Source organism: Canis lupus, chromosome 17 (assembly GCF_048164855.1).
Source record: "Canis lupus baileyi chromosome 17, mCanLup2.hap1, whole genome shotgun sequence".
NCBI lineage: Eukaryota > Metazoa > Chordata > Mammalia > Carnivora > Canidae > Canis > Canis lupus.
Window position 1 is genome coordinate 45,732,582 of NC_132854.1, and position 24,608 is coordinate 45,757,189.

The 24,608-nt window shown below is 38.8% G+C and overlaps 1 protein-coding gene across 17 annotated transcripts in view; it reads left to right on the plus strand.

Moving 5' to 3' along the window:
- DIAPH3 (diaphanous related formin 3) overlaps positions 1-24,608 on the plus strand; it is a 508,438-nt gene that overhangs the window by 356,939 nt on the left and 126,891 nt on the right. For 15 of the 17 annotated variants that reach the window (XR_012010015.1, XR_012010016.1, XR_012010014.1 and 12 more), the window contains 2 exons: positions 22,346-22,441; positions 22,945-23,004. Coding sequence is in view for 13 of the 17 variants with exons in the window: in XM_072782860.1 (XP_072638961.1) it covers positions 22,346-22,441; positions 22,945-23,004 (156 nt within the window). In the remaining 4 variants the exon portion in view is untranslated. Of the gene's footprint in view, positions 1-18,585; positions 18,678-22,345; positions 22,442-22,944; positions 23,005-23,356; positions 23,383-24,608 lie in introns of those variants that run through there. The other 2 variants (XM_072782864.1, XR_012010017.1) reach the window with 2 other exon arrangements.

Genomic DNA, 24,608 nt, shown 5'->3' on the forward strand with positions numbered 1-24,608 from the left:
CAGTTTGTTTTAGGTGCTCCTTATGGTATCAGTAACAAATAGGTATTTCACTGTCAGGAGAACAAACTCAGATGTGCAAAGATATAAGGTGTTATAAATGAAGTTTAATTTCTGACTCTGAAACATCTGCCCGCATGATGGCAAACAGCTTAGTCATTTCTCTCTGTATATGTGTTTCAGCTCAGTGATTCCAGCATCAGATTCAGTTATTCTTGTTTGAAATACCCTTCCATGCTCTCGTCTTGCTGTCCTCTCTAAAACAGATTCCAAGCTCGAAAGCCAGCTTGCATGCCCTTCTACAGGTGGACACTCTTCTTGATTCAGTTCTGTCTGGGCCCAAACCAGCCTCCCTACCTTGACATACTTTTTTTGTGTCTTCTTTTGGGAAGGGTGATGTCTCTTTTCCTCTTAAGGGGTAATCCAGGCGATCTGTTTGGCTGCTCTTAGATGCCTCCTCCACTCCCTAATATTGGTGATTCTCAGAGATGTCTCCATGTTCTTCACGTGGACTTGTTCTTTCTATCTGCTCACTTCTTTTTCTCCCCAGCCAGTGCCCCTAGAAGTCATTCATCTGTGAGGACTTCTGTAGGCCACTTCTCTGGAGTGCATGATGCATCTGCACGGTGCATCAATGGATCTGCCCTCTCCCAGTTCCCCACGTTGGACACGAGGTGCTTCCATTCTTGGATTCCACTCCCTGTGATTCCATGTGAAATACTACTCTGTGAGCCCCATTTCCTCCTGGAACTGGGAGCAGTGCACGGGATTCCTACACTGCAGGAAACCTCCCTTCCCAGTTTCTCTCCCAGCAGATGCGGGCTTGTTTTCCATTTACATACAACCCAAGGATGTGATATGCGTTCTCTCTTATGTGAATAGTTCCAATATAGTGAATAGTCCTGGCTTCCACATTAGGGTAGAGCTGGGGAAGGTGGGTTGGCATTTGAGCAGTCATGCCCAGACTTCTATTTTGAAATGCAGTCCTTTGAAATGCAGAATCTTGAATTAGGTGGGTACCAAATGGACACAGTAAAATGAGCCAGGACTTCCAAGTCTGGAAATCCACTGGGCTGTGTAAATTAAGACACAGAGGCATGAAATTCATATTTGGACAGCAACAAATAATGTAGCGGGCCTGAAATGCTTTTTGGGTAGAGCTGTAGGGAGCGGCTACAGGCTAAAGTAGAAATCAGGATAGCATACTATGCTTTAGAGTTTTGCTTTATCCTGTAGGCACTTTCCAAGGGCATTGAGCAGAGCAGTGATAGGGTCTTCTTTTAGAGAGATGGCTCTGGTGGCAACAATGCATGCAGAAGGTTTAGAGGATGTGGCTTAAGTAGAAAGAGTGAGACCAGTTAAGACACTGTTGCAATTTTTTAGGAGCTAAATGCCAACAACCTGAACTAGGATGTACTGAGAAAGAGAAGACAGGGTGGATTTGAAAGACGGTTTAAAGTGGTACCAAGAGGGCTTTGTAGCTGAAAAAGTGTGAGGACCCAGGGAAAAGCTTTCATGACAGGGTAGGTGGTACCTAGATGAGCTTCAGGATATGTGGATTTTACCTCTCTAATTTAAAACCTTTTTATCTTGGGTGTAATTTCACCTGAAAGGGCCTGGCATAGGGTATGAAATATAACTGCACATAAATGCTAACTTCTTTCCTAGAAGAGGAAAACGAACTTCTTAGTTAACAAAGACAGTTTGGGCATCTGTTTGTAGCTACACCAACCAAGAACATTTGAAAACAAATCATGTTCACTCCTGAGGGTAAACTGGGGGTGATCCTCTTATGGAGCTGCCTGCCAACTGAGGTTTGAATGTGTGTCAGGTAAAACAATGTATCCCATTATCCCCTCGGAGGAAAGAGGGGCAATCCCACTCCTTCCTCTTCAGCGGAAACCAGCACAGGCATTCAGTTCCAAGACACTGGGATTTTCTTTTTTTTTTTTTTTTTTTTTTTTTTTATTTATTTATTCATGATAGTCACACAGAGAGAGAGAGAGAGGCAGAGACATAGGCAGAGGGAGAAGCAGGCTCCATGCAGGGAGCCCGATGTGGGATTCGATCCCGGGTCTCCAGGATCGCGCCCTGGGCCAAAGGCAGGCGCCAAACCGCTGCGCCACCCAGGGATCCCGACACTGGGATTTTCATCATTAAAGTTTGCTTTCACATTTATCTTTCTGTCCTATGTGACACTGTTTTAGTTCGTTTTTTGTGAATGTTAAAAAGCATTGATCATGCCTTGCCTAGCATTCCAAAAGACATTCCCAAGGCCTCCTGTATGATTTGCTCTTGTAATTTAAAATTTCTAGCAACAAATTATAAAAACTGGCCTCAGAGTACCTCCTTTATTAATAGAACTGTTACTATAATGGTGAAAAGAAATTCTTCCCATCAAAAGATTTTCTCCAACAAATATTTGTTGAGCACATATCATTTTATGGTACTTTCCAAGGCCCTGGGGATATAGCAGGAAACAAACCAAGCAGATAGCCCTGCCCTTGTGGATCCTGATGGAGAAGACAGACAACATTTAAGATATATAGTGTTAGAAGTCAGTAAGCTCTAAGCAGGATAAGATAAAGTAGGGATGAGGGATAGGAAGTGTATAAAGGAGTAACATTTTAGATAGGGCAGTTTTGTTTTTTTTTTTCCTTTGCCACAGTTCTGATCCTATGGACAGTGTTGTTATTCTCTTAGAATGCAAGCGGTGTCCTGTACTGTTGAGTGCTCCAGCCTAGGGGTTGGGGTGACCAGTATTCCAGCCCTGGCTCTACCAGTAGCTAAGTGATAGTAAGAAGGCCAGTTAGCTTCCCAGAATATAAATCTCCTTCTCTATCAAAGAAGGTTCCTTGTAACCTTGCAAATTCTATCTATACTCTGTAAGTCAATTTTTAAATCAAAACATGCCTGAGCAGTCAAAATTTGTCCAGGCCCTCCACCCACTCATTCTACAACTTATCCTCTATTAAATTCAGAGTCTGTTATAAGACACTTTTCATTTAGCTGTAAATAAGAGTCTCTCTCTCCATGCAGTATTTTTTTTCTTTGGTTTTGCTTTCCATTTGGTTATAGGACAATTTTATTTGAAAGTACCTGTTTAGAGTATAATGTGTTCGCCCCAGTTTTGATTAGTAAAAAAGGGAGACATGGGTTTAGAAGAAGTTGCTAATTTGGGGAACTTAGGCAAATGCATATGTATGCAGGTATGTAGAAGGACAAACCCTTTCATAAATGAATTCTGCTTTTGTCAATTACTAGTGTGTTATCCATGGTTTCCTAATTTTCTGAATGGAATGTGTTTAGTATACATGTAGAACAGAAATGAAAATGTTATATATTACAGAATTGGCTGACCTTTTTTACAGACTGACAACTTCTCATTTTCCCTGACAAATACTCAATCAGCACTTCAGTCTATTAAGAGCAGAGCTCATTAACATGCATAAACTAGCAGCCTGATCTAGTTATAATGCATCTTTAATGTGCGACTTATACAGCATAGTGTAGCTCCTTAGTCTTGTAATAAAAGGTAGAGTGGCCTCCAGTGATCAACAGGGTTCTGAGATCAATTTAACCTGGGTAAAACCTTTATCCATAACAACTGTCATTAGGAATGACTAGCATTTCAACTAATTAGCCCACCATTTACAACCCATAAGCTTCTCACAGATGGTAAATGTTTATAAACACCCACAGATGTGTGCACAGCTGACTCTCAGTTATCCGCAGGACTAGGGGACATAGATAATTTGGATTCACTTACAATACAAACCACTCATTTTAGCTAGTTTCAATCTCCTTTCTCTTTGGACTTTTTACCACAGCTGTTAATGATGTAGCAAATTAACTAATGTAATTTCAACTTCTCTTATTGATGCACATACTCTATAGTGGAAGCATTAATATGTACACATGTGGTCACAAGATGGCTGGCATGAGGATGAAAATAGGACCCACAGCTTAGATAAATATATTAAGGAATACAGAATTGTCCCTATGTACTTATAGCTGTATGTCTCATCACTACCTGAACCCCTTGGAACGGAAGAGAATATCTCCTTATATTTGAGATAAAGGAAAAAACACCATTTCCCTTGGCGCTTTGCTTCCTGTGTTAACAATTTTTTTCCAGATAATTCTTTCCATAAGTTAGTCTCAATTTTTCATTAAAATGTCAGCCTGTCTACTGTCTCGTGCTGAATGAAGATGAAGAGATATAAATATAATAACCCAAACACCATGAAGTTATTTCATTGCCTTATTTCCTTCAGCCTGAAGAGTCTTGAGTCTTGCACTTCTTTCACACGTTCATAATCTAAAACTTTCATTTATTCTCCTTTGTGCACTGGATGTATTTCACTTGTCCAGGTGAGTTTAAAGGCAATATTTGATAGAGCTCACCCAGAGACAGGAGCCACCTGAAGATAATAGACTCTACAGAATGTATTGTGAATGGCAACCATTTTGTTTCCTGGCAACCTACAAACTGTATATTGTCTTCAGGCTGAGGCATCCTTAAGTTAATACAGTTGTTTTCCAGAGTTTCCTTACTGGAGGAATATTTCTTTATTTCAGCTTCCTGGAGAGGAAAATTAATCATTCTGTAACTGCATGTTAGGAATATTACAAAGTGTTTAAAGAAGAAATTGTATAATACATTAAATGGTGGCCAAAATTAGTGTCAAGAACTTGAATGGAAGAATGTGGCACTAAAGAAAGAAACCTTGCACTACTAAGAGCTCACCAGTAGATCTGTAACTTTTCAGATAAGTGATATATACTAGTTTTCTACTGTTTTTCATTGATGAGGATTTGTAAGTAGTAATAGGTTATATAAGAATCCTATCGGATATTTCCCCAGAAAGAAAAGTGAGTGGGAACTCAGTGCTTTGAAATACAGAGATCCTTCTGTACATATTTGCCTTTGACAGTTTCCTCTGCTTGAATAGGTGATAACCATTCACTGAGATAAGAAATATAGGAGGAAGTGGAATTTGGGGGAAAATGGTGGTGAATTCCATTTTGTAGATGCTAACCTTTGAGATATCTATAGAACACCCGAGTTACCTTGTCTCAGTGATTGGGTAGGAGCAAGAGTAACTCAAGCTAGTTTTCCCTGAGACTTTTCCAGTTTTGGCACTGCAGGTGCTTTGTTCCAAGAAGCCCCTTAGTCTTCGGCAAATGTGGATTGTTGGTTGCTGTAGTTGGGACTCAGGAGTAGAGGCTTGCACTCTTGATAAAAAACTTGGAGTTCTTCATTTATATGCTGTGGGATTTAATAAACTGCTGATGGAGAATGTGAGGAATGGTGTATGTGTGGGCCAAGGAGGAGGAGCCAAGAAAAGTGCTTGAAAAGGAGTCACCATGGAAGTTGTAGGAAACAAAAATTCTGATATCATAGAGCCCAGGGAAGAGATCATTTCAAAGAAGAAGAGGTAGTCTACGTTGTCAAATGCTGCCAAGAGATCATATAATAAAGAGAATGACAATTGTCCCATTGACTTCGATTCAAAGGAGGTTAGAGGGTTTATAAATGAATGTGGGAAGTGAGACTGACATGTAAGAAGGGTAGTAACTAGAGGGGACTTGGGGTTAAGAGAGGGCCAAGCAGGTGTTCAAAGTTGTTTGAATGTAGTTGGGGGAATGAGAAAAGAAGGGAGATTGGGAATGATACTCAATAGAACAAGGTCCTGGAGGCAGCAGGACCAGTGCAGAGGGTAAGATGACAGACACTTCAGGTGGAGGAAATTGTCTTGGAAAGCAAAGAACGCTCTGCTATTGTGATGGGTGGGAAGGAGGAAAGGCTGGGTCCAAGTGCAGATATATTTGTTGATTTGATGCTAGGAAGTTACACTATTTTTGTCAAGGATTTTTATTTTATATCTGAAATAGAGGAAGTCCTCTACTGAGGAAGGGCAATGGGTGGTTGAGAGGCTTGAAGAGAATGTGGAAGCATTGAAATGACCCCTATCAGGGAGTAGGATTGAGAGCCTCCTGGTGAAACACAAGAGGAGTGTTGGGTAGCATTAAGAATTTAGTTGAGATTGGCAACTGTGATTATGTACTAGCCCTGATCCTGCAGTATTCTTTTTAACCAGGATTACTCAGCAGCTGGTATATAGTTTCAAGAAAATGGAATTTGGGGTTCATTTATGTTTTACCGGGAGTCTGAAAAAGGACCTCAATGAAAGAAGTAAGATACGGGTAGGTGATCCATGGTCAAAGCAATGAACTGGAGAGCATTAACAGACCAGCAGAGAATGAAGAGAGTGGGGCCAGGGCTTTGGAGATTTCCAGGGACATGTGACAGGACTAGTGAAAGAGATACTATAGGAAGGGCAGGAGTCACAACAGTTTATATGAATCTAAGTTATTATTAATAAAATAGTTGTGGGTGGTGGCAGAGTTCAGTTATGGATGTGAGACTGGGTAATGGACCGTTAAAGAGAAAGGATTGGTCCCCGGAGATGAGGGAGTCAAAGAACTCATTTGCTGTTAGATTAGTTGTTCACATGGGATTGAATTCATGCAGGATAATGGCAGGCCTTGGCTGGAAAAGGAAGATTGAATCAGATGACCAAGTCTATCTTAAATAGAGGGGAGACTAGTGTACAGCCAGGTGACATTGACCCAGAGGGATGGCAGTGATATAACCAAATGACATGTTTCTCAAATAGTTCTTTTTGCATCAGGGAAAAGAAGTAAAACTCTGATATACCAGTAAAGATGAGAAAATAAATACTCCCCTCTCCACTACCTATATTCCTACACATAATTAATGTACCAGAGGATGAGTGACATCTACTAGGAAGGGGCAGTGGAGATACCCAGTGAGAGGGTTGTAGAGAGGGACCATGAAGCCACAGGCCGACTAGACTGATTCTAGCATTTCCAGATAGTCCTGGTCTTAGGAGAAGGAAGATGTCTCTGGCCTTTCTCTGTGGGGAGGAAGTCTTCTGTGACCTCCATTTCATTTATTGCCAGGTTCTGGAGAATGGGAGCAGGCTTCTAGTGAATTGGGGGAAACCTAACCTGTGCTTGTTGGCTGTTACCAGATTCAAAAGCCACTGTCTATCTGTACCTTGGGGCATTTCCTGAAACACCTCTGAGTACAGCTCAGCAAAACTAAGGATCTGAGCACTGAGCACTTCTCTGCGTACAACACCTCTATATTGAGAAAAGCATACAATGGAAAGAATCAGAAAGATACTGTGTCTGACCTCCCCTTAACTACCTACCCATGGTTGTGCTTTGGGAACATTACTTCACCTCCTTGAGCTTCAGTTTCCTTGGCTTTAAAATGGCTGTGATAATAGCTACTTTGCAGGGTTGGAGTGAGAATTAAATCAGAAAATTTAGGTAATAAACCACAGAGACGTTCACACAAAGTGATGTTTCCTCATATATCTTAATTCATATTTAGATTTTTTTTCTCATGCATTCTTTTCTAAATAAAATTGTGCTCAAACATACCTAATAGCAGGTTTTATTGGGGGGCTTCTGTGTTCATTTTGTCAGGTTTTTTGTAGTTGAGAGGAAAATCTTCCATTGTTCTCTTGAAAGAGTTTGGCACATTTTTGCCTCCAGTTTCTTTGCAATTGTTAAGGAGTTCATCGAAAGTTCAGTTGTCTCCCACTTTCTTTTCTTTTCTGTGTTATTTGCTTTCTCAGGAAGCATATGTCAATTCCTTTCTTCCCCACTTCCCTCTCATTCAGAGTTGCCTATTGTCTTTGCTGACTTCCTTTCTTTGAATAATCTGTTGCTGTTACTCTGATTAGGATTTTTGCATTTCTTCAGTGTGTACTATTAATGCCACACGTTTGTGTCTGATTGGGAAAGGAAAGGGGAAGGAATGCAATATTTGTGCAGAATAAATCTGTATTTCTCCTACGAAAAGAGCTGGGGAAAAAAAAAACTTTATGAGCCACACAGTCATAATAGAAATGACACTAGAGCTTGAATCTAGTAAACTTCCTTGGCAAAGTTGGCAGCAGGGCGGTGACATTTGAGAACATCCCTGTGCTAATACACAAAATGCTAATACACAAATTTCCACTGTTTACTGTGTCATCTGTAGAGTCTTTTATTTTATTTTATTTTTATTATTTATTTATGATAGTCACACAGAGAGAGAGAGAGAGAGAGAGAGGCAGAGACATAGGCAGAGGGAGAAGCAGGCTTCATGCACCGGGAGCCCGACGTGGGATTCGATCCCGGGTCTCCAGGATCGTGCACTGGGCCAAAGGCAGGCGCCAAACCGCTGCGCCACCCAGGGATCCCCCGTAGAGTCTTTTAAAGTGCAGTTGAAACCTATCTTCAGAAATCTAAGTGCAAATATGGGTATTAAAGAATAACTCCTGCAATCATCACTGGGCGGCCATACCTTATACTATCTCTACAGGAAGCAATTTCCTAGCACTCTGCTCTCTGTTTTTGGAACATTTATCCTACAGGTAGTCACAAATGAAATTGCCCTTAGACTGTAAGTCCCATGAGAGCAAGGGCTGAGGCTGGTTTCAGTGGCTGCCACATATTCCTTGGTGTGTACGTGTAGGATTGACTTGAACTACAGATTTTATAGTCATGTTATTTCCAACTACTTCTTGGACAAAGCAGTTTGACTCTTTGCCAGAACCTCAACATCAATTCATCTAAAACCTAACTTATCATGTTCCACATAAAACCTGATTTTCATGTTCTCATTTTGGGTTAATGATACCACCAATTTCCCAGTCACCCAGGCTTGACACCTTCACACTATGCCAGCTTTAATCATGGTGAAGTACAATTTTGATTATTTCACACCTTTCAAAACCATTCTATGGCAGTTCTTCAGCCTTGACTCTCAGCTCCCTGGGCCTCACTTCCTGACCTTTCTTCCCTCCTCTTCTTGTGTGCACCATATGTTGCTGTCAGCACTTGGCTGTTGGGGCCCCTCTGGGCGCCAGTCAGTGTCCAGGTACACTCACCGAGAGTGGCCCCTCATGACCTCAAGTCCATTTATCCCAGCTTGTCCTGAAAGAAATTCCTGTGAAATGACTACTATCCCCTAGATTACCCTCCCTTCTCTTTTTTCATTCAGGATATTGAATTAAACATTTTCATTTTCTGTATCTGAAATCATTCCATTCTTTGTTCAAAATCTTGAGAAGCACAGCCATTGAAAGATATTTTTCAAAACTTCTTACTCATATAGTGAGACAATATTAAGGAAATATTAAAATAGTCAAGAAAAGGGACACCTGCGTGGTTCAGTGGTTGAGCATCTGCCTTCGGCTCAGGGTATGATCCCAGTCTGGGGATTGATTCCCACATCTGGCTCCCTGTGAGGAGCATGCTTCCCCCTCTGTGTCTCTGCTTCTCTCTGTGTCTCTCAGAATAAATAAATAAAATCTTTAAAAAAAAAATAGTCAAGAAAATATTAAGGAAAATATTTAAATGAGTCTAAAGTATATCCTAATATATTTTTAACAGGAAGGAAGCATTTGCCAAGTTTAAACAGGCTTATTTCTCAGAGTAAAGTGAAGCTCTTGTGGGTAACAAGTGAAGCTTCTACTCACAAGTAGTGATGTTAGGCCATGTAATTAACCTTTTCCTATCTGGGTTACTGTGTGATGAAAGGGTCATGGGCGTTCACTGTGTGTGAGTCACATCTTGTTAAATGCCATTATCATTTCACATCTACATATATATTTAAATAGAAAATTATCTTCCCTTGACATTCTGTGTTTTGCAACTGAAGACATCTGTTCAGCATCCTAGTCCCTACGTAATACACAAGGACAACTTTGGCAACGTATTTTTTTTTTTTAAACCAGAGTCAAAGCTGATTTTTAAATGTTGCTTTCTTTGGTAATTGCTGGAATAGGTCACTATGAACAAGCTAATCAGAGCTGAGCACTTGAGTACTTACATGGGAGACATTTTAAAAAACATTTAACACTGGAAGAATGATTACGTAATGCCTTTTTCAGCACCATGTGGTAGAGTGATGGCTAAACAAGACATCCAAAAATATCCTCTGTTTTATAGCTAATATCTGTGAGTGGTCATAGGTCTATATCCAATATCTTTATTGATCAAATAAGTAATTGAGTTTTCACTTACAAGTGAGCAAGTTCACTTGTTATGTTTTGGAGATCGTCCATATGAACAATTTAAATATGCTTCAGGGTGCTCGGGTGGCTCAGTCAGTTCAGTGTTTGCCTTTGGCTCAGATGGTGATCCCAGTGTCCTGGGATCAAGCTACCCATGGGTCTCCCTGCTTGGCGGGAGCCTACCTCTCCCTCGGCTCCCCTAACCCCCTGCTTGTGCAATGTGCTCTTGCGCGCTCTCTCTCTCTCAAATAAGTAAATGAAATCTTTAAAATAAATAAATATGCTTCATTATTTTTTCACCTCTCAATATATTTTCATATGTGAATATCGTAGTCTATATTTTTTTTTATCGTAGTCTATTTATATTTAGTCTGTCTCTTGCTGATGGGCATTTAGTTTGTTTCCAATCTCCTGATATTATAAACAATGTTATCATGAGCATCCTTGTATATATTACCTTGCACACATGTGAGTTATAAGTAGGATAATTTTCCTAGAAAAAATTATTTCATCAAACGGTATGTGCAATTTAATTTCTGATAGATTGCTAAATTGCATTCTAAAGATGTATTAGTTTTGTATTTCTACCAACAATGTGTGGAGTGACCTGTTTTCCAGCCTATACCAATTATCCCCATTTTTTTATTGCCATGATGATAAGTGAAAGATGATCTCTCACTGATGTATTTGGAATAGCCTGAATTATGAATGAGTTGAAGTATAATATTCTCTCTTTAAAAGCCTTGCTTATTTATTTTTATAATGAGTTTCCTGAACATATCATTTGCTTGTTTGGAGGTTTTTTTATTGAGTTTTTTTCTGAGTCATAATTTCTTCAAGAAAACCAGTCTTAAGGAATACCTATGTTTCAATTTTTTTTTTCTAGTTTCTCCTTTTATTGTTTGTGTAGACTTTGCTTTTATTTTTCTTTCAGTTTGCAGACACTTAGTGTAGTAAAATCTGTATGACATTTGGATATTTAGATTTTTCATAAGGCAATCTTCCCATTCCAGAAGTAATGAAAAATACACTTTTACATACTGTCTGCTGTACTTTTGCAATTTAATTTTTTAATGTTGAAAGGTTTTATCTATGGTGCCTGGGTGGCTCAGTGGTTGAGCCATCTGCCTTTGGCCCAGGTCGTGATCCCAGAGTCCCGGGATCGAGTCTTGCATCAGGATCCCCTCTGCCTGTGTCTCCGCCTCTCTGTGTCTCTCATGAATGAATGAATGAATGAATGAATGAATAAATAAATAAATAAATAATGTTTTATCTACTTAGAATTCATGTTGGTGTATGTAGCAGAGTGGGAGCTAGATAAAATATTGTCACTATAGTAGTTATTGAACATTTTCTTATCCTCTACTGACTTGAAATGCCACATTTATCATAAATCATGAATTATATTTTTATGTATATTTGATATAAATTCCCATTTTTAGTATATGTGCTGCCAAAGTGAGCACTTGATATGAATTCCCAAGGTCAGTATAAGCAACACATTATTTTCCAAGCTTATTTGACCACAGAGCCACCCTCTTTTCCCCCACAACACTCACACACAGACACATGCATTCCTCATGGGACTAGAATTCTGTGATACACTTTGGGAAACTCTTACTGAAATTTTTTTTTGTTAAGATTTTATTTATTTATTCATGAGAGACAGAGAGAAAGAGAGGCAGAGACACAGGCAGAGGAAAAAGCATGCTCCAGGTAGGGAGCCCGATGTGGGACTCCATCCTGGGACTGCAAGATCACACCTCAGGCCAAAGGCAGGCGCTAAACCACTGAGCCACCCAGCGAGCCCCTGAAATTTTGTTTTTTTAATAGGGGATGCCTATCTAATGCAGCTCAGCTAAGTTTTTCTATATTATTTCTAATAACAAACTCATTCATTGATTATGTGGTTAGTTGTAAATCTTGTGCCTTAAGTATGTTGACATCCTAAAAATGGTGTATTTGGTGTATTTATTTGGAAGGAGAATTAAATGAGCACATACATAACTTATTTTCCTGGAATTTTGCCTTTTGTTTACATCAGTTTTAAAAATAACTCTAATAAAAGATTTCAGAAGATGATAGACTGCATATCTTCATGAGTTTAACTAAATGACTGTGATGCTAGAATCATTTTCTTACATCAGACTCTAAAATGCAAGAACTAGAAAACCAGAAATTAGTAGCAATGTAGTATGATTTGTTACAGTATATTTATATTACCCTTTTTTGCCTGTGTGTTTACATAATTAAAATAGAATCATACTTTAGGCATGACATCCAATATGGATTTTTTTTTTTAGACTGGAGAGTTTATATGAGAAAAATACTTTATTTCACAAATACTTTCTTAATTTTATTTACTATAACCTTATTTACTATAAGACATGAAATTATTTAGATTCTGATTTGCATAAAATGCAATAAATAGTATAATAATCATGGTTTAGACATCCAAATGTACCTGTGAAATATGTTTATAGTCAAGCTTTGAAAATATAGCCTGTATTATCTCCAGAGCTACTATAAGAATGGCCCCATGGTCTGGGTTCAGAGTTATAAGATGACCGCCACAAGTCCACGCATATTCAAGATAGCAATAACTAGGTAGTAACATGTGATTGCAGACAGAGCTATGTCACAGCTCCAATAGATACTCAAGATAGTAAGCAGAGGTAGAGAGGTTATCAACTGTTCTATTTTTAAAAAAATAAAAACAGAACTTACTCCTTTGTAAAAGTTTCTAATTTTTTCCTTCTAACTTGCAACAGGAAATATGAATTCAAGTTGTACAAATAATAAAGTAGGGGAAAACAGGTTGAAATATTGTGTGTTTTTTTAAATATAAAATTCTCCTTATGGTTGAGCCTCTTAACTATAGTATAAAAGAGAACTGTTCTAATTATCATTTTATCAGTTAAATCCCAATGAAAATTGGCTTTCTAACTTCCTTGACTCAAATTTTCAGTTTCACATCTAGATTAAGACAAGTTCAAAGACTTTAAGTTATTCCTGTCTTTTTGCTGTCTGGTTTAAGTCATATTTTGAGCTTTGTTCTAGGTTAAAGACTGAACTGGGTTACCAAGTAAAGCAGATACAATCTGGTTCCCAGAAGGTCTATAACCAGCAGCGTTGAAAAATAATTCATGTAATTTTGTAAGGGCAACTGTCACTGTTTCTTTTAGAAAGAGTTGGGTTAAACTATGAGCCTCTGAATTTTGCGCATCAGCTGTGCACTTTTAACACTTCTTGGGAGACACTGAGCTTTTTCTTCCCTAGCCCCACTCCTGATCCCAGGCGTTTAACATTCCATCTTTTACGGCTACTGAAACCCTATAAAATGTGGTGGGAGTTAAAAGAAGATATGCAGGGGACAATGGAGTAAGAAGGGGAGCTCTCAAAGTGCATGCACAGTAAATACGATGGAAAACACTCAGACTGCGAACACTCATTTCTTCCAAAAATCCCCTTTACACAGTAGTCTACCTTGTGGCTTACCCTCGGCGCCCTTGTCACTGCACACACTCTTCCTAAGAGCTTGCACTATGCCAATCAACTGCCTACCACAACACAGGTCAGTCAATTGATAGGAAGATCATACTGTGTGCCAGGCACTCTGCTGAGCATTGCACACCTCGTATCTCTTTTAATCCTCCGATAACTTTGTGAGGCAGGTACTATTCCTATATCTACATTAAAGGTGAGAGGAAAGAAAATGAGAGTTAGTAAGGTTAAATAATTTGCCAAGCGTCATACCTGTGGTTTACTGGAAAGCCAGTATTTCAGTCCAAGTCTGTGAATTCAAAACTTGTGTTCTCTACTTGTCACTATGCTTACGCTCTTTTCCATAGCTGCAAGTGTAACCACTGTGCTTCTAAGTGAACCCTGTTCGTGTAACCAGTTCTCCTCCCCCTTGTGTTAAACCTGTGAAACCGTCAGCCTTCTGAACACCTCTAATCACAGTTGGAGGTCTCCTGAACGTCCCAACACATCCAAAAGTGAATTCCTCTCTGGGCTTGGCCCCATCCCCCTACCAAACAAGAATAATTCAGTACTTGGTGAATGATATCACTACATACCCAGTTAGCCATGCTGGATACCTAGTATTCTTCAGTGCTCCCATCCGTGCTCATCAAGGTGTTTCTGTTCTTTCTCTCTACATTTTCACCATTTCTCTTCCTTACTTGGGCCGCTGTGATCACGTTTTGCCTAGATTTAAATCCTCAGACCTGCTCTCACCTTATTTTCCTTGCCCCCCCATCTTATCTCTCTTCAGAGTATTCTTTCTAAAACAGGAATTTGATCATGTTTTCAAAGTAATTTGATGGGGGCACCTGGATGGCTTAGTCGATTGAGTGTCTGCCTTTGGCTTGGGTCATGATTCCTGGGTTCTGGGATCTAGCCCTACATCAGGCTCCCTGCTCAGCGGGGAAACCTCCCTCTCCCTCTGCTCCATGCTCTCTCTCTCTCTCTCAAATAAATAAATACAAATCTTTTAAAAATAATACATAAAAAATAAAAAAATTTGATGGCTCCCTTAAAGATAAACCCCAAATTCCTCTGGCCTATTTAGTGCATGGGGTGCTGGCCCCTCCCTTTGCCCATAGCCCCTCTCAGCACAGCCCCGCAGGTACTCTGCTCTCCACTCCCATGCACATCTGAGTCTCCCAAGTGTTTTGTGACCCTCTGGAAGCCCTGCCTATTCTGTGAGTTTGAGTAGGGCTTCCCTCTTCAGGAAGCTGTGACAAACAGAAAGCTCTTTAAGTCTTTGGTATCCAGGAGGCCTTCTATGACTGCTGTCCCTTCTCCCTGTACCCCATACCAGGTGTCCTTCTGGGCTGGAAAGCTCCATCACAGTACTTGTCATGTTGTGTTGTACCATTTGTTACCTCTCCTCTTCCCTTTATCTGAGGAAGGCACCCTTATTTCAAAAATCAACTTCTTCCTTCGTCTCTGCCTACTTGGTCATCTTTCCCTGTCATGAAATCTTTTGTTGTCATCATTTTTATCCATGTAATATCTGCAAATTCCTAAATGAAATAAGTTAAGCTCATAGCATGATAAAATGTATTTTCCCTCACTCCTCTCAACTTCTTCCACTTCTTTCCACTTCCCAGAGGCAGCCACTTTTAATCCTTAGGGTTCTTTTTCTCTGTATTTATTTACCTCTTCTCTATTTCTAGATAATATGCTTAGACTGTTGTTAATTTATTTTAGGAATTACCAAGTTCCTGATAAGTGAAGATTTAGTTCCTTTTGTTTTCTCCCCACCTTGTAGTCCCCTTGTCCATCCCTCCTCCTCCATCCCTACCATCCTCACACTACAATTGTATTGCAATTGATAGAAAAATAGCCAGTGTTTATAATATCACAGCCGTGGAAATATTCCTTACCCCTACATTTAGTATTCTATGATTATTTCCTGTTGGCTAACAATGTCCTTTCTAGATTTATACTAAAAAAAAAATGTTTTTTAATTTACTCAGTATTTGTGTACACCTGTCACGGTTTTATCTAGACTCTCAGGTATGTGAAATCAGCAGCAGTCATTTGTGCAGATGGTTCCACACAACAGATTTGCTCTTAGTTCCTTGGCCACGGTTCTCTCCCCCAGTCCAGTTTTCTTCGATGTCATCCGAACTGGCTGCTCTGGGCCTGGGACACAAGTCATCCTGGGAAATATTTTTGCCACTTTGCTGTTTTGTCCTCTCCCCTTTCCTAGATCCCATGTTTGTTTCTTTTTCTTAACTTACTTCCCTTCTTGACAAATGCACCCCTTCCAGTAGCTTTCTAAGAACCAGTGCTCATAAACTTAGATGTTCCTGTTCTATCTTCCTCTTTTTTTTTTATTTAATAAATTTATTTTTTATTGGTGTTCAATTTACCAACATACAGAATAACACCCAGTGCTCATCCCGTCAAGTGCCCCCCTCAGTGCCCGTCACCCATTCACCCCCACCGCCCACCCTCCTCCCCTTCCACCACCCCTAGTTCGTATCCCAGAGTTAGGAGTCTTTATGTTCTGTCTCCCTTTCTGATATTTCCTACCCATTTCTTCTCCCTTCCCTTCTATTCCCTTTCACTATTATTTATATTCCCCAAATGAATGAGAACATATAATGTTTGTCCTTCTCCGATTGACTTAATTTCACTCAGCATAATACCCTCCAGTTCCATCCACGTTGAAGCAAATGGTGGGTATTTGTCGTTTCTAATTGCTGAATAATATTCCATTGTATACATAAACCACATCTTCTTTATCCATTCATCTTTCGATGGACACTGAGGCCCCTCCCACAGTGTGGCTATTGTGGACATTGCTGCTAGAAACATCGGGGTGCAGGTGTCCCGGCGTTTCATTGCATCTGTATCTTTGGGGTAAATCCCCAGCAGTGCAATTGCTGGGTCGTAGGGCAGGTCTATTTTTAACTCTTTGAGGAACCTCCACACAGTTTTCCAGAGTGGCTGCACCAGTTCACATTCCCACCAACAGTGTAAGAGGGTTCCCTTTTCTCCGCATCCTCTCCAACATTTGTGGTTTCCTGCCTTGTTAATTTGCCCCATTCTCACTGGTGTGAGGTGGTATCTCATTGTGGTTTTGATTCGTATTTCCCTGATGGCAAGGGATGCAGAGCATTTTCACATGTGCTTGTTGGCCATGTCTATGTCTTCCTCTGTGAGATTTCTCTTCATATCTTTTGCCCATTTCATGATTGGATTGTTTCTTTGGTGTTGAGTTTAATAAGTTCTTTATATCTATCTTCCTCTTAAAGACAGTGTAACCATTTCTTCATTGGAACAACTTTCTCTTCAGAATTTGAAATCCATACCTTGTTTTCTGGAACTCAGTGTTGCTCTTGAGAAAGCCATTTCCATTCTGATTCGGGGTTATCTGTACTTTCTGTGTTGTACCTTTGCTTGGGAAAAGTGGAACAAGGGAAAGAATATGCTTTACTGTGTCCCCCACTGCCTCTTCCTGGTTCTCAAGGTACTGCCTCTCCTGATCCAGGCCTATGCACTTCTAGAGTACCACTGGCATTTATGAGGCAAGGATAAAGTCAACCCTGGTATTTCCAGGACCTTTCTCAGGGTCTGGCCCCTAGTGCTGAATATCTTCTGTAATATAGAAATGATTTCTGAAAATATAACTACAATTTTTGTCTGAATTTGAGGCCAGAATTTCCAGCTTATTATCAGAAGTTATCAGGAGGTCGCTGCTAGCACCGTGCACTCACATGTCCAAAAGGAAGCTCATTATCTTCAACATTTGTTCCCCACCAAACTAAATATTATTTTAAAACATTTTCATATTTTCTACTCTTCTAGTCATAGGCCCCTGAGACCTCGGACTTCTCTGACTCCTCAGTAGGCCACCCTCTGCTTGTCTGCATGTCCTATTGATTCTTCTTTAAGAGATAGCTCATCCTGAGCTCCCCCTCCTCCATTTTCCTTGACACTGTACGATTTTTGTAAATACCATTTACTAATTAAACAAGGTGAGGTGCTATTCAGGCACAGCAAAGCTTTGACTGTTAACAGCTAGTCTATTGATTTAAAAGAGTTCACAGCAGGAGAAAGGCTATAAATATTTTGGATATGAACTGACTTGTAGTTAGAGAAATTGAATTCTAGTCTACAATTAAAAAATAGTTAATTTTTGTTACTCTTTGTAGAGGAATAATGTATTAGAATGATATAAATATGAATTATTAGGTTTGTATTAGAATCATGTAAATATAAATCATTTCAATATTCAACTCAGGTTGGTTTTTATTCATATATTTGCCTTTGTACCTGCTGTTCCTTCTCCAGGTATGCTATTCTCTCTCTATGCTAATTCAGCAGGATACCTTATATCTCCAGTAATTCATACAAATCCCCCTCAATACTTATCACATTGTTCTGCTTTTTGAGGTCAGAGAACATGTATTGTTGACTCTTGGGACCTAGGTATTTCTGGTGCCTAATAATGTCCTGGCACATAGTAAGCCCTTAGTAAACATATATTGAATTAATATTCTAAATGCACTTTTAACATTTGGAATAACATCTCCATTATGTCTTTATCTTATGCATTGGATTATTTAAATACTGTTTAAAGGGCCTACTTCTGATAGATACTTCTGATGAGTTTCCCTTAGAAATGATGATAAGCACATAACAAAATACACTATACAAGTCCATTTATATTGTATCTAAAACAGTGCTTGAAGCATAATCAAATATTTCATAAACTTCCTTTAGTGCCCTATGGAATTCATTTATGAATTTATTTTCCTACATTTTTATATCACTTAACAATTTACCAAGTGCTCTCATTTGTATTATCTCATTTGATCCTCTCATTAACCCTAGATAGGTATTCTTTTTATTACACTTGCTGGGAACAATCATGTAAGGAGTCCAGTATCACACAGGTAGTTAGTTGAGAGCTCAGACTAGAACCAGTTATCTTCTTACTTCCATATTATATTCTTTCCATTAGGCACATGGGAATGAAGTCCAAGAAAAGCCATCAGCTCTGGGAAACAGGGGCACAGACATTCCAGCTACAGAGTGAAGGATAGGAGAGAGAAGGTGTGTGAAGAAAGTTGCCCTTAACTGAAGAACAGTTTGTGAAATTGGAAGAGATAAAATTAGAAACACAATTGGAATCAAGTGCTGGGGCAAGTGAAAGAGTTGAGACTTTATAATGTGGAAAGTGAGAGATATTGAAAATTTGTGACTGGAGGATTGAAGATCCTAGCTTGCTTTCGAGTTTACGTGCTTTATGGGATGAATTCAAATTTGGGATTAACTAGACGCATTGTAACTCCTAGCAACTCTTGCTATATTTCAGGTAAAAAGTAACTCAATTCTGGGCAGTGAACTTAAGTCAGAAAAGGAAACAAACGATCAATTCTTGAGATATTGGGGAGTGTGCACGAATAAGGTCTGGCAACCGAATGGATGTGTGAGACAAAGGAAGAGGAAGAAACAATACTAGGCTGTTTGTAGTGATGGTGGGAACATACTCATACCACTTCCCTGGTCTTCCTTCCACCTGTGACCTTTATTCTCCTGCATGAGTACCCTTCCCATTGGCCATATTAGTGCCTCCTTTGTTAATTTAGTCAATGTATATTAATAAGCACTCTCTAGGTAAGACTGTCATTTTGCTAGGTATTAAGGATAAACAAAAGCCATAACCTCTGTCCTGCATGAACTCAGTCTAGTGGCAGGAACTGTCAAGTAAATTATAGTGTAAGGGATTTATTGCTGTGGCTACCTCATGCCATTAAGACACAGAGGGGCACCCGGTTCAGCCCACATGATCAGGGAAGGGTTCTCCTTTCTGTCTTGAAGTAGGAGTTAGCTTGCTGAAGAAAAGGGAAGGATGTTCTGTGTAAAGAGAACAGCACATTCAAGGGCAAGAAGTACAGAATGTGATACTGGGACATATGTTGCTTAGTGAGTCTCAATGTGTCAGCATCTACCTCCTGAGAACATGGGATTAACCTACCTAATGATAATATAATTATCGCATTCAGGGAACTGAACATTGGTATAATACAGTTTTGTAATATCCAGCCCATTTTTAAATTTCCCCAATTATCCCAACAATATCATTTATAACTTTTATTATAGTCGAAGAGCTAATCAAAGATTGTGTATTGCATTTGGGTGTCCTAGCTCTTGAATCTCCCGTAATGCCCCTAATCTTTTTTTTCTTTCCCTCCCTCCCTCTCTCTGTCTCTCTCTCATTTTTCATAATTGATAGTCCTGAAGAACCCAGGCCAATCACTTCACAGAATGTTCCTCCCTATCATACTTTGCTCATACTTAGATTCAAGATAAATATTTTTTTGTGCAAAGTACTACACAGGTTGTGTCTTTCCCAGGGCACGCTTTCAGAAGGCAGTTGTTGTCAGTGTATACCATTACTGTTATATTTGATGTCAGATTTATTTATTTGGTTGAGGTGATATCTGCGAGATTTCTCTAAATCCTGTTCCCTCACAGCCTTATACCCAGTAGGTTTTGCACCCGTTGATTTCTGCCTCAATCAATTCTTACTTTGTGAGTTGTAATGTAGTAAATTTTCTATTTCCCCCTTATCTTTGGCACCTTTTGGTTGTCATTCTTCTCTAAAGAGGAACTTTCTCTTCCCCCATATTAATTTTTAATTTTTTAGTATCAGTATGGATGCATTATGGTTTCCCTCCCTCTGACTGTGTATAATAATCCATCCCTATTATCACTCATTTGGTGCTCAAATCCTCCTAAACCTGGTCAAGGCTAGCCTTCAGTCTGGCTCCCTTCTGCCCTTTTCACATATCCGTGTCTATCTGTGAGCACTTTCTTAAGAATTTTCTGGTGCATCAATACATTCCTGGCTTTTTTACACTTTTGGTCTCAGCCTCAGAATCGGCCATTTCTCTTAAGTTTTCTGGTTTTCATTAGGGTATTTAGAAACCAAGATCTGGAGACGAGGCGTGCTCATTGCTGCCACAGAGTCATTACTTCTGGGTTATTTTGGAAAGCTAGAAAAAGTGGGAGGGTTTTTTGTTTTGTTTTAAAACTCTGAGCTTATATGATGCTTGTAAATGCAATCCAACACTTCATGGTTCTTCCTCTCCTCCTATTCTATATTTGTACTTCCTTTCCCACTGTGAGTTTACTTGTCTGCTCAATCTTATAATACACACATAATGGTTTCAAAATCACACAGCCAATACCACTACCAACAGTAAACTTATTAAAGAAAGTTCAAATTTTCTTTGTAGTTCTTTGGTTTTGGTTTTTTTTTTTTTCCCCCTTAAAGTGTATGCCATTAATCTCATATTTGCTTTCTTAACATTTTAGGTTTTTAAAATGTTACCTTTTACTAAAATTATATACGCAACCTTGAATATGGGGCATTACTTGCAGTTCTTTTTTTTTTTAAAAAAAGTTTGAGTTTAAATTTTCAAAGATAGTTACTAATTAAGGTGTCTGAAATTTTTAATGTATTTTAATAGCCATCAAGCCACTTGAGAATTAAATTTACGTGTAAATTAACCTCCAAATACTCTACTTGTTACTCACCTTTTTTTTTTTAATTACACCTACAAAGTTTAGTACTTTTCTAAAAATATGAGATAGAACCAGATGGAAAGGGGCCAATACATATTTATATTCATATATCTGCTTATAAACTGTAAATGAGTTTGCTATCTGTACTCTACTGCATTCATTTGTCGTCTGTTCCCAATCAAGGGATTGCATCTCAATAAAAAAAATTTTAAATCCAAAGGAAAATAGTTTTCTATTACTTTAGATGTAACTATATCAGCCATACAAGTTCATAGAGAATCCTACAAATAATGTCTTTCTGAAGGACAAAAAAGTTTATTTCCTTGAATTGGGGTTTAAGTCAGTAGATTCTTTGAAGCTCTCCCCCCTACACACACACACACACACACACACACACTTCCTTTGAATAATATTTAGCATTGACAACGATAAGTAACTATGAATATTACAAGATAATCTGGTTTTGGAGAAAGGATTGGCTCTATCACCACATCCTTCATTAAATATATACAGAATATCAATTTAAACTAATCATAATGGGATGAAAAATCCTTCAGGTATTTGAGAGCCTCTTTGGGTTTATTTTTCATTATAGAAGACAAACTTTTCATACATTCCATGAAAGTTTGTAGTGATTGTTCTGTGTCACCGAAAGTCAGGAGATGGTTATCCTCTGATATGAAAAGGCAGTTGTTGGGAGCATGTTCACAATAGTTAACCTGGAAATATAATTTTGTACAATAAGTTTAGGCAGCAGAGTCTCGATAACAGCAACAAAAACATTCTCCTGCACCTGGTCGATTTTAGAATGGAAGCTGAAGCTTTGAAAATAACCCATTTCTACAAGGGAAATGTGATTTATGATAACCCGAGACACAGATATGACTAGAACCGCATCCTATTTAAAGTTATTGTGCTGCCAGACTATAAAATGCAGTCCTCTGAAGGGAATCAATGGAACCCAGTCCTCCTTAGTGGACAGTAACACAGGCACTAATGAGCCCCATTTCATTAAAAGATACTTGATTTATGAGAGAGTTAAAGTCCTATCTTGGTTTGAAATTGCTGGCTGAGTCCTGGCATCTGATCTTTCCTCCCCCTACCATCACCATCACCAGTTTCTGTGTACGCTTTGACATTGCTATGGTAACCCCGAGGGCTGATGGAATTCCCTGCATGTCTTTTCACAGAGGGTGATGAGACAGGAGTGATGGATAGTCTGCTGGAGGCTTTGCAGTCGGGCGCTGCCTTCCGCGACCGAAGAAAAAGGACGCCAAAGCCAAAAGGTGAACATTATACTTGTTTCATGTTACTTTCTAGGGAACTATCACAAAGAACAACCTTTTCCTTTTTTTTCCTTTTAATTCTTTTAAAGTCCTGTGTCAAGAATGTAGTGCTCTGGGCAACAACTCTTCAGAAGTTTCATGAGTTTGCTTAATCCTTCCCTTGCAATGACAAATGTCAGAGAGAGAAGCATTCCAGTTGGCCGGTGTCAGTAGCACATTAACAAACCAAAGCACTGAACCTCGAAAATCCTGATTAGTGTGACAAGTCTCATCTAAAGAACCATATGCACCTTATCCCAGTGGAGTTTACAGTAGCATAATTAAATGGGAAGTAAAAGTCATAACATCATGGCTTCAAGTATTTCAGGCTACTGAAGCATTGCTTTGGGTCTATCTAGATATATTTAACCTTTGAAAACAGTCTAATACTGTTAACACTTCTTGAGATGAAGAGACCTCTATATTAATTCTCTCTTTCTTCTTTTTTTTTTTTTTTTCAATAGATATTCGGCAAAGTCTCAGTCCCATGTCCCAGAGGCCTGTTCTGAAAGTTTGTAACCATGGTAATAAACTCTATTCATAAATTGCACTTTCTACTTATCTACTTTTATCCTGTTGATCTATTATTTTAATAGGCTGCTATGAAGGTTCTCATGTTTAGATATAACTATAGGAATAGAAATGTGCAGATGTACCTATTGCCCTGAGATTGTATTTTCATATATTCCATACATTATTGCCTGATGGTAGTATCTAGGGTTCTTCTTTCAGGTCTCGGATGAATTTTTAAAATTAGTGTTATTTGGAATTATTTGAAACCTCACATATTTTTGATCAGTGTTGTCCAATGTATCCTTTCAAAAAGAGTTTGCTCTCAAAGTAATATTGTACATAGTGGATTTGCTTTACATTTAGATACAATTTGAAATATCGAATCTGTTACCCATTTTACTCTACCACATTTGCCAGTATGGTTTGAAATACTGTGACCAGCATTTTGGCAAAATCATGAATACAGATGAACTTCATGTGCTCATTTTGTGGAAGGATGTACTAGAATCACTGTAAAGGTGAGTTAACTTAGTTTCAGATGTTTATCTGAGATTGATTGCTTTCAAAAGTCCCTAACCAATGCCTGCACACCCCTCTCCCACACAGAGCACTCTTTTTCTCTTCAAGGTGCCAATTCATGCTGGTTGGGTTTTATTTATGTTGATTCCCTTTCCCTCATTATTATGTTTTATGGGGTTCTGCTTACCTTCCATAGTTATAAACGAATTTATCAGTTACTATTGTCATTTATTCAGAGTGAGATTGTCATCAAAGTTAGCCAGTTTTATACATGGAAAAAGACTTGACAGATTTTCATTTAAGGATCGTTTTGGATACAGATGAGTTAAGTTCTGAAAGTGTTAATATGTGACTAGGTACAGAAACTTGTGTCAAATTTCTAGGGTAGCCTAAAAAAAACTATGATGTGAATAAGAAAGAGAAGTGAATGTGGGTAATTAATCTTAATAGATGGGTAGATGCATATTGTTCAAGGTAAAATGTTTAAATAGGTCTTTCTGGTATTTTCAACAGTCTGTTTTTTACTATTGTTTGGCCTTTCCCTTCTCTAATAGCAAAAGAAAGGAGCTATAGTGCTCCTACCACAGATATTCATTGTGGATAATTAAGTAATTCCTAACTTTGGGTTTATGATTTGGAGGCATTGTGACATGGTAAATAATGGCAAAATGTCTAGAGAATCAAGCTACCTTGAACCCGAGATTATTTTGTTTTGTAGATGAATAAATGGAAACTCAAAGAAGCTGCAAGCCTTCCCAAGAGTACAGGGCTAGTTAGTGACACAAATAGGACCAGAATGCAGTTCCGACTCCCATCACATTTCTTTTTTTGATTACATATAGGTATTTAGTATTATTTTTTATTCATAAAAAATTATATAACATAAACAATACAGCCCCCGTGGTGTGTCATTAAAGACCCACAGCCAGCACAATGATCATGAAATGATGATAATGGCATGCATATACCCATGCTATACTCAATTTAAATTAGATATTTTAGGTATTATGTGAGGAAGATTATTTAAGATAATTTTGTGCACTGGCCTTGGGGAACCCAGTCCTTTTCTGACAGTAATGTCAGTAGAGTGACCAGG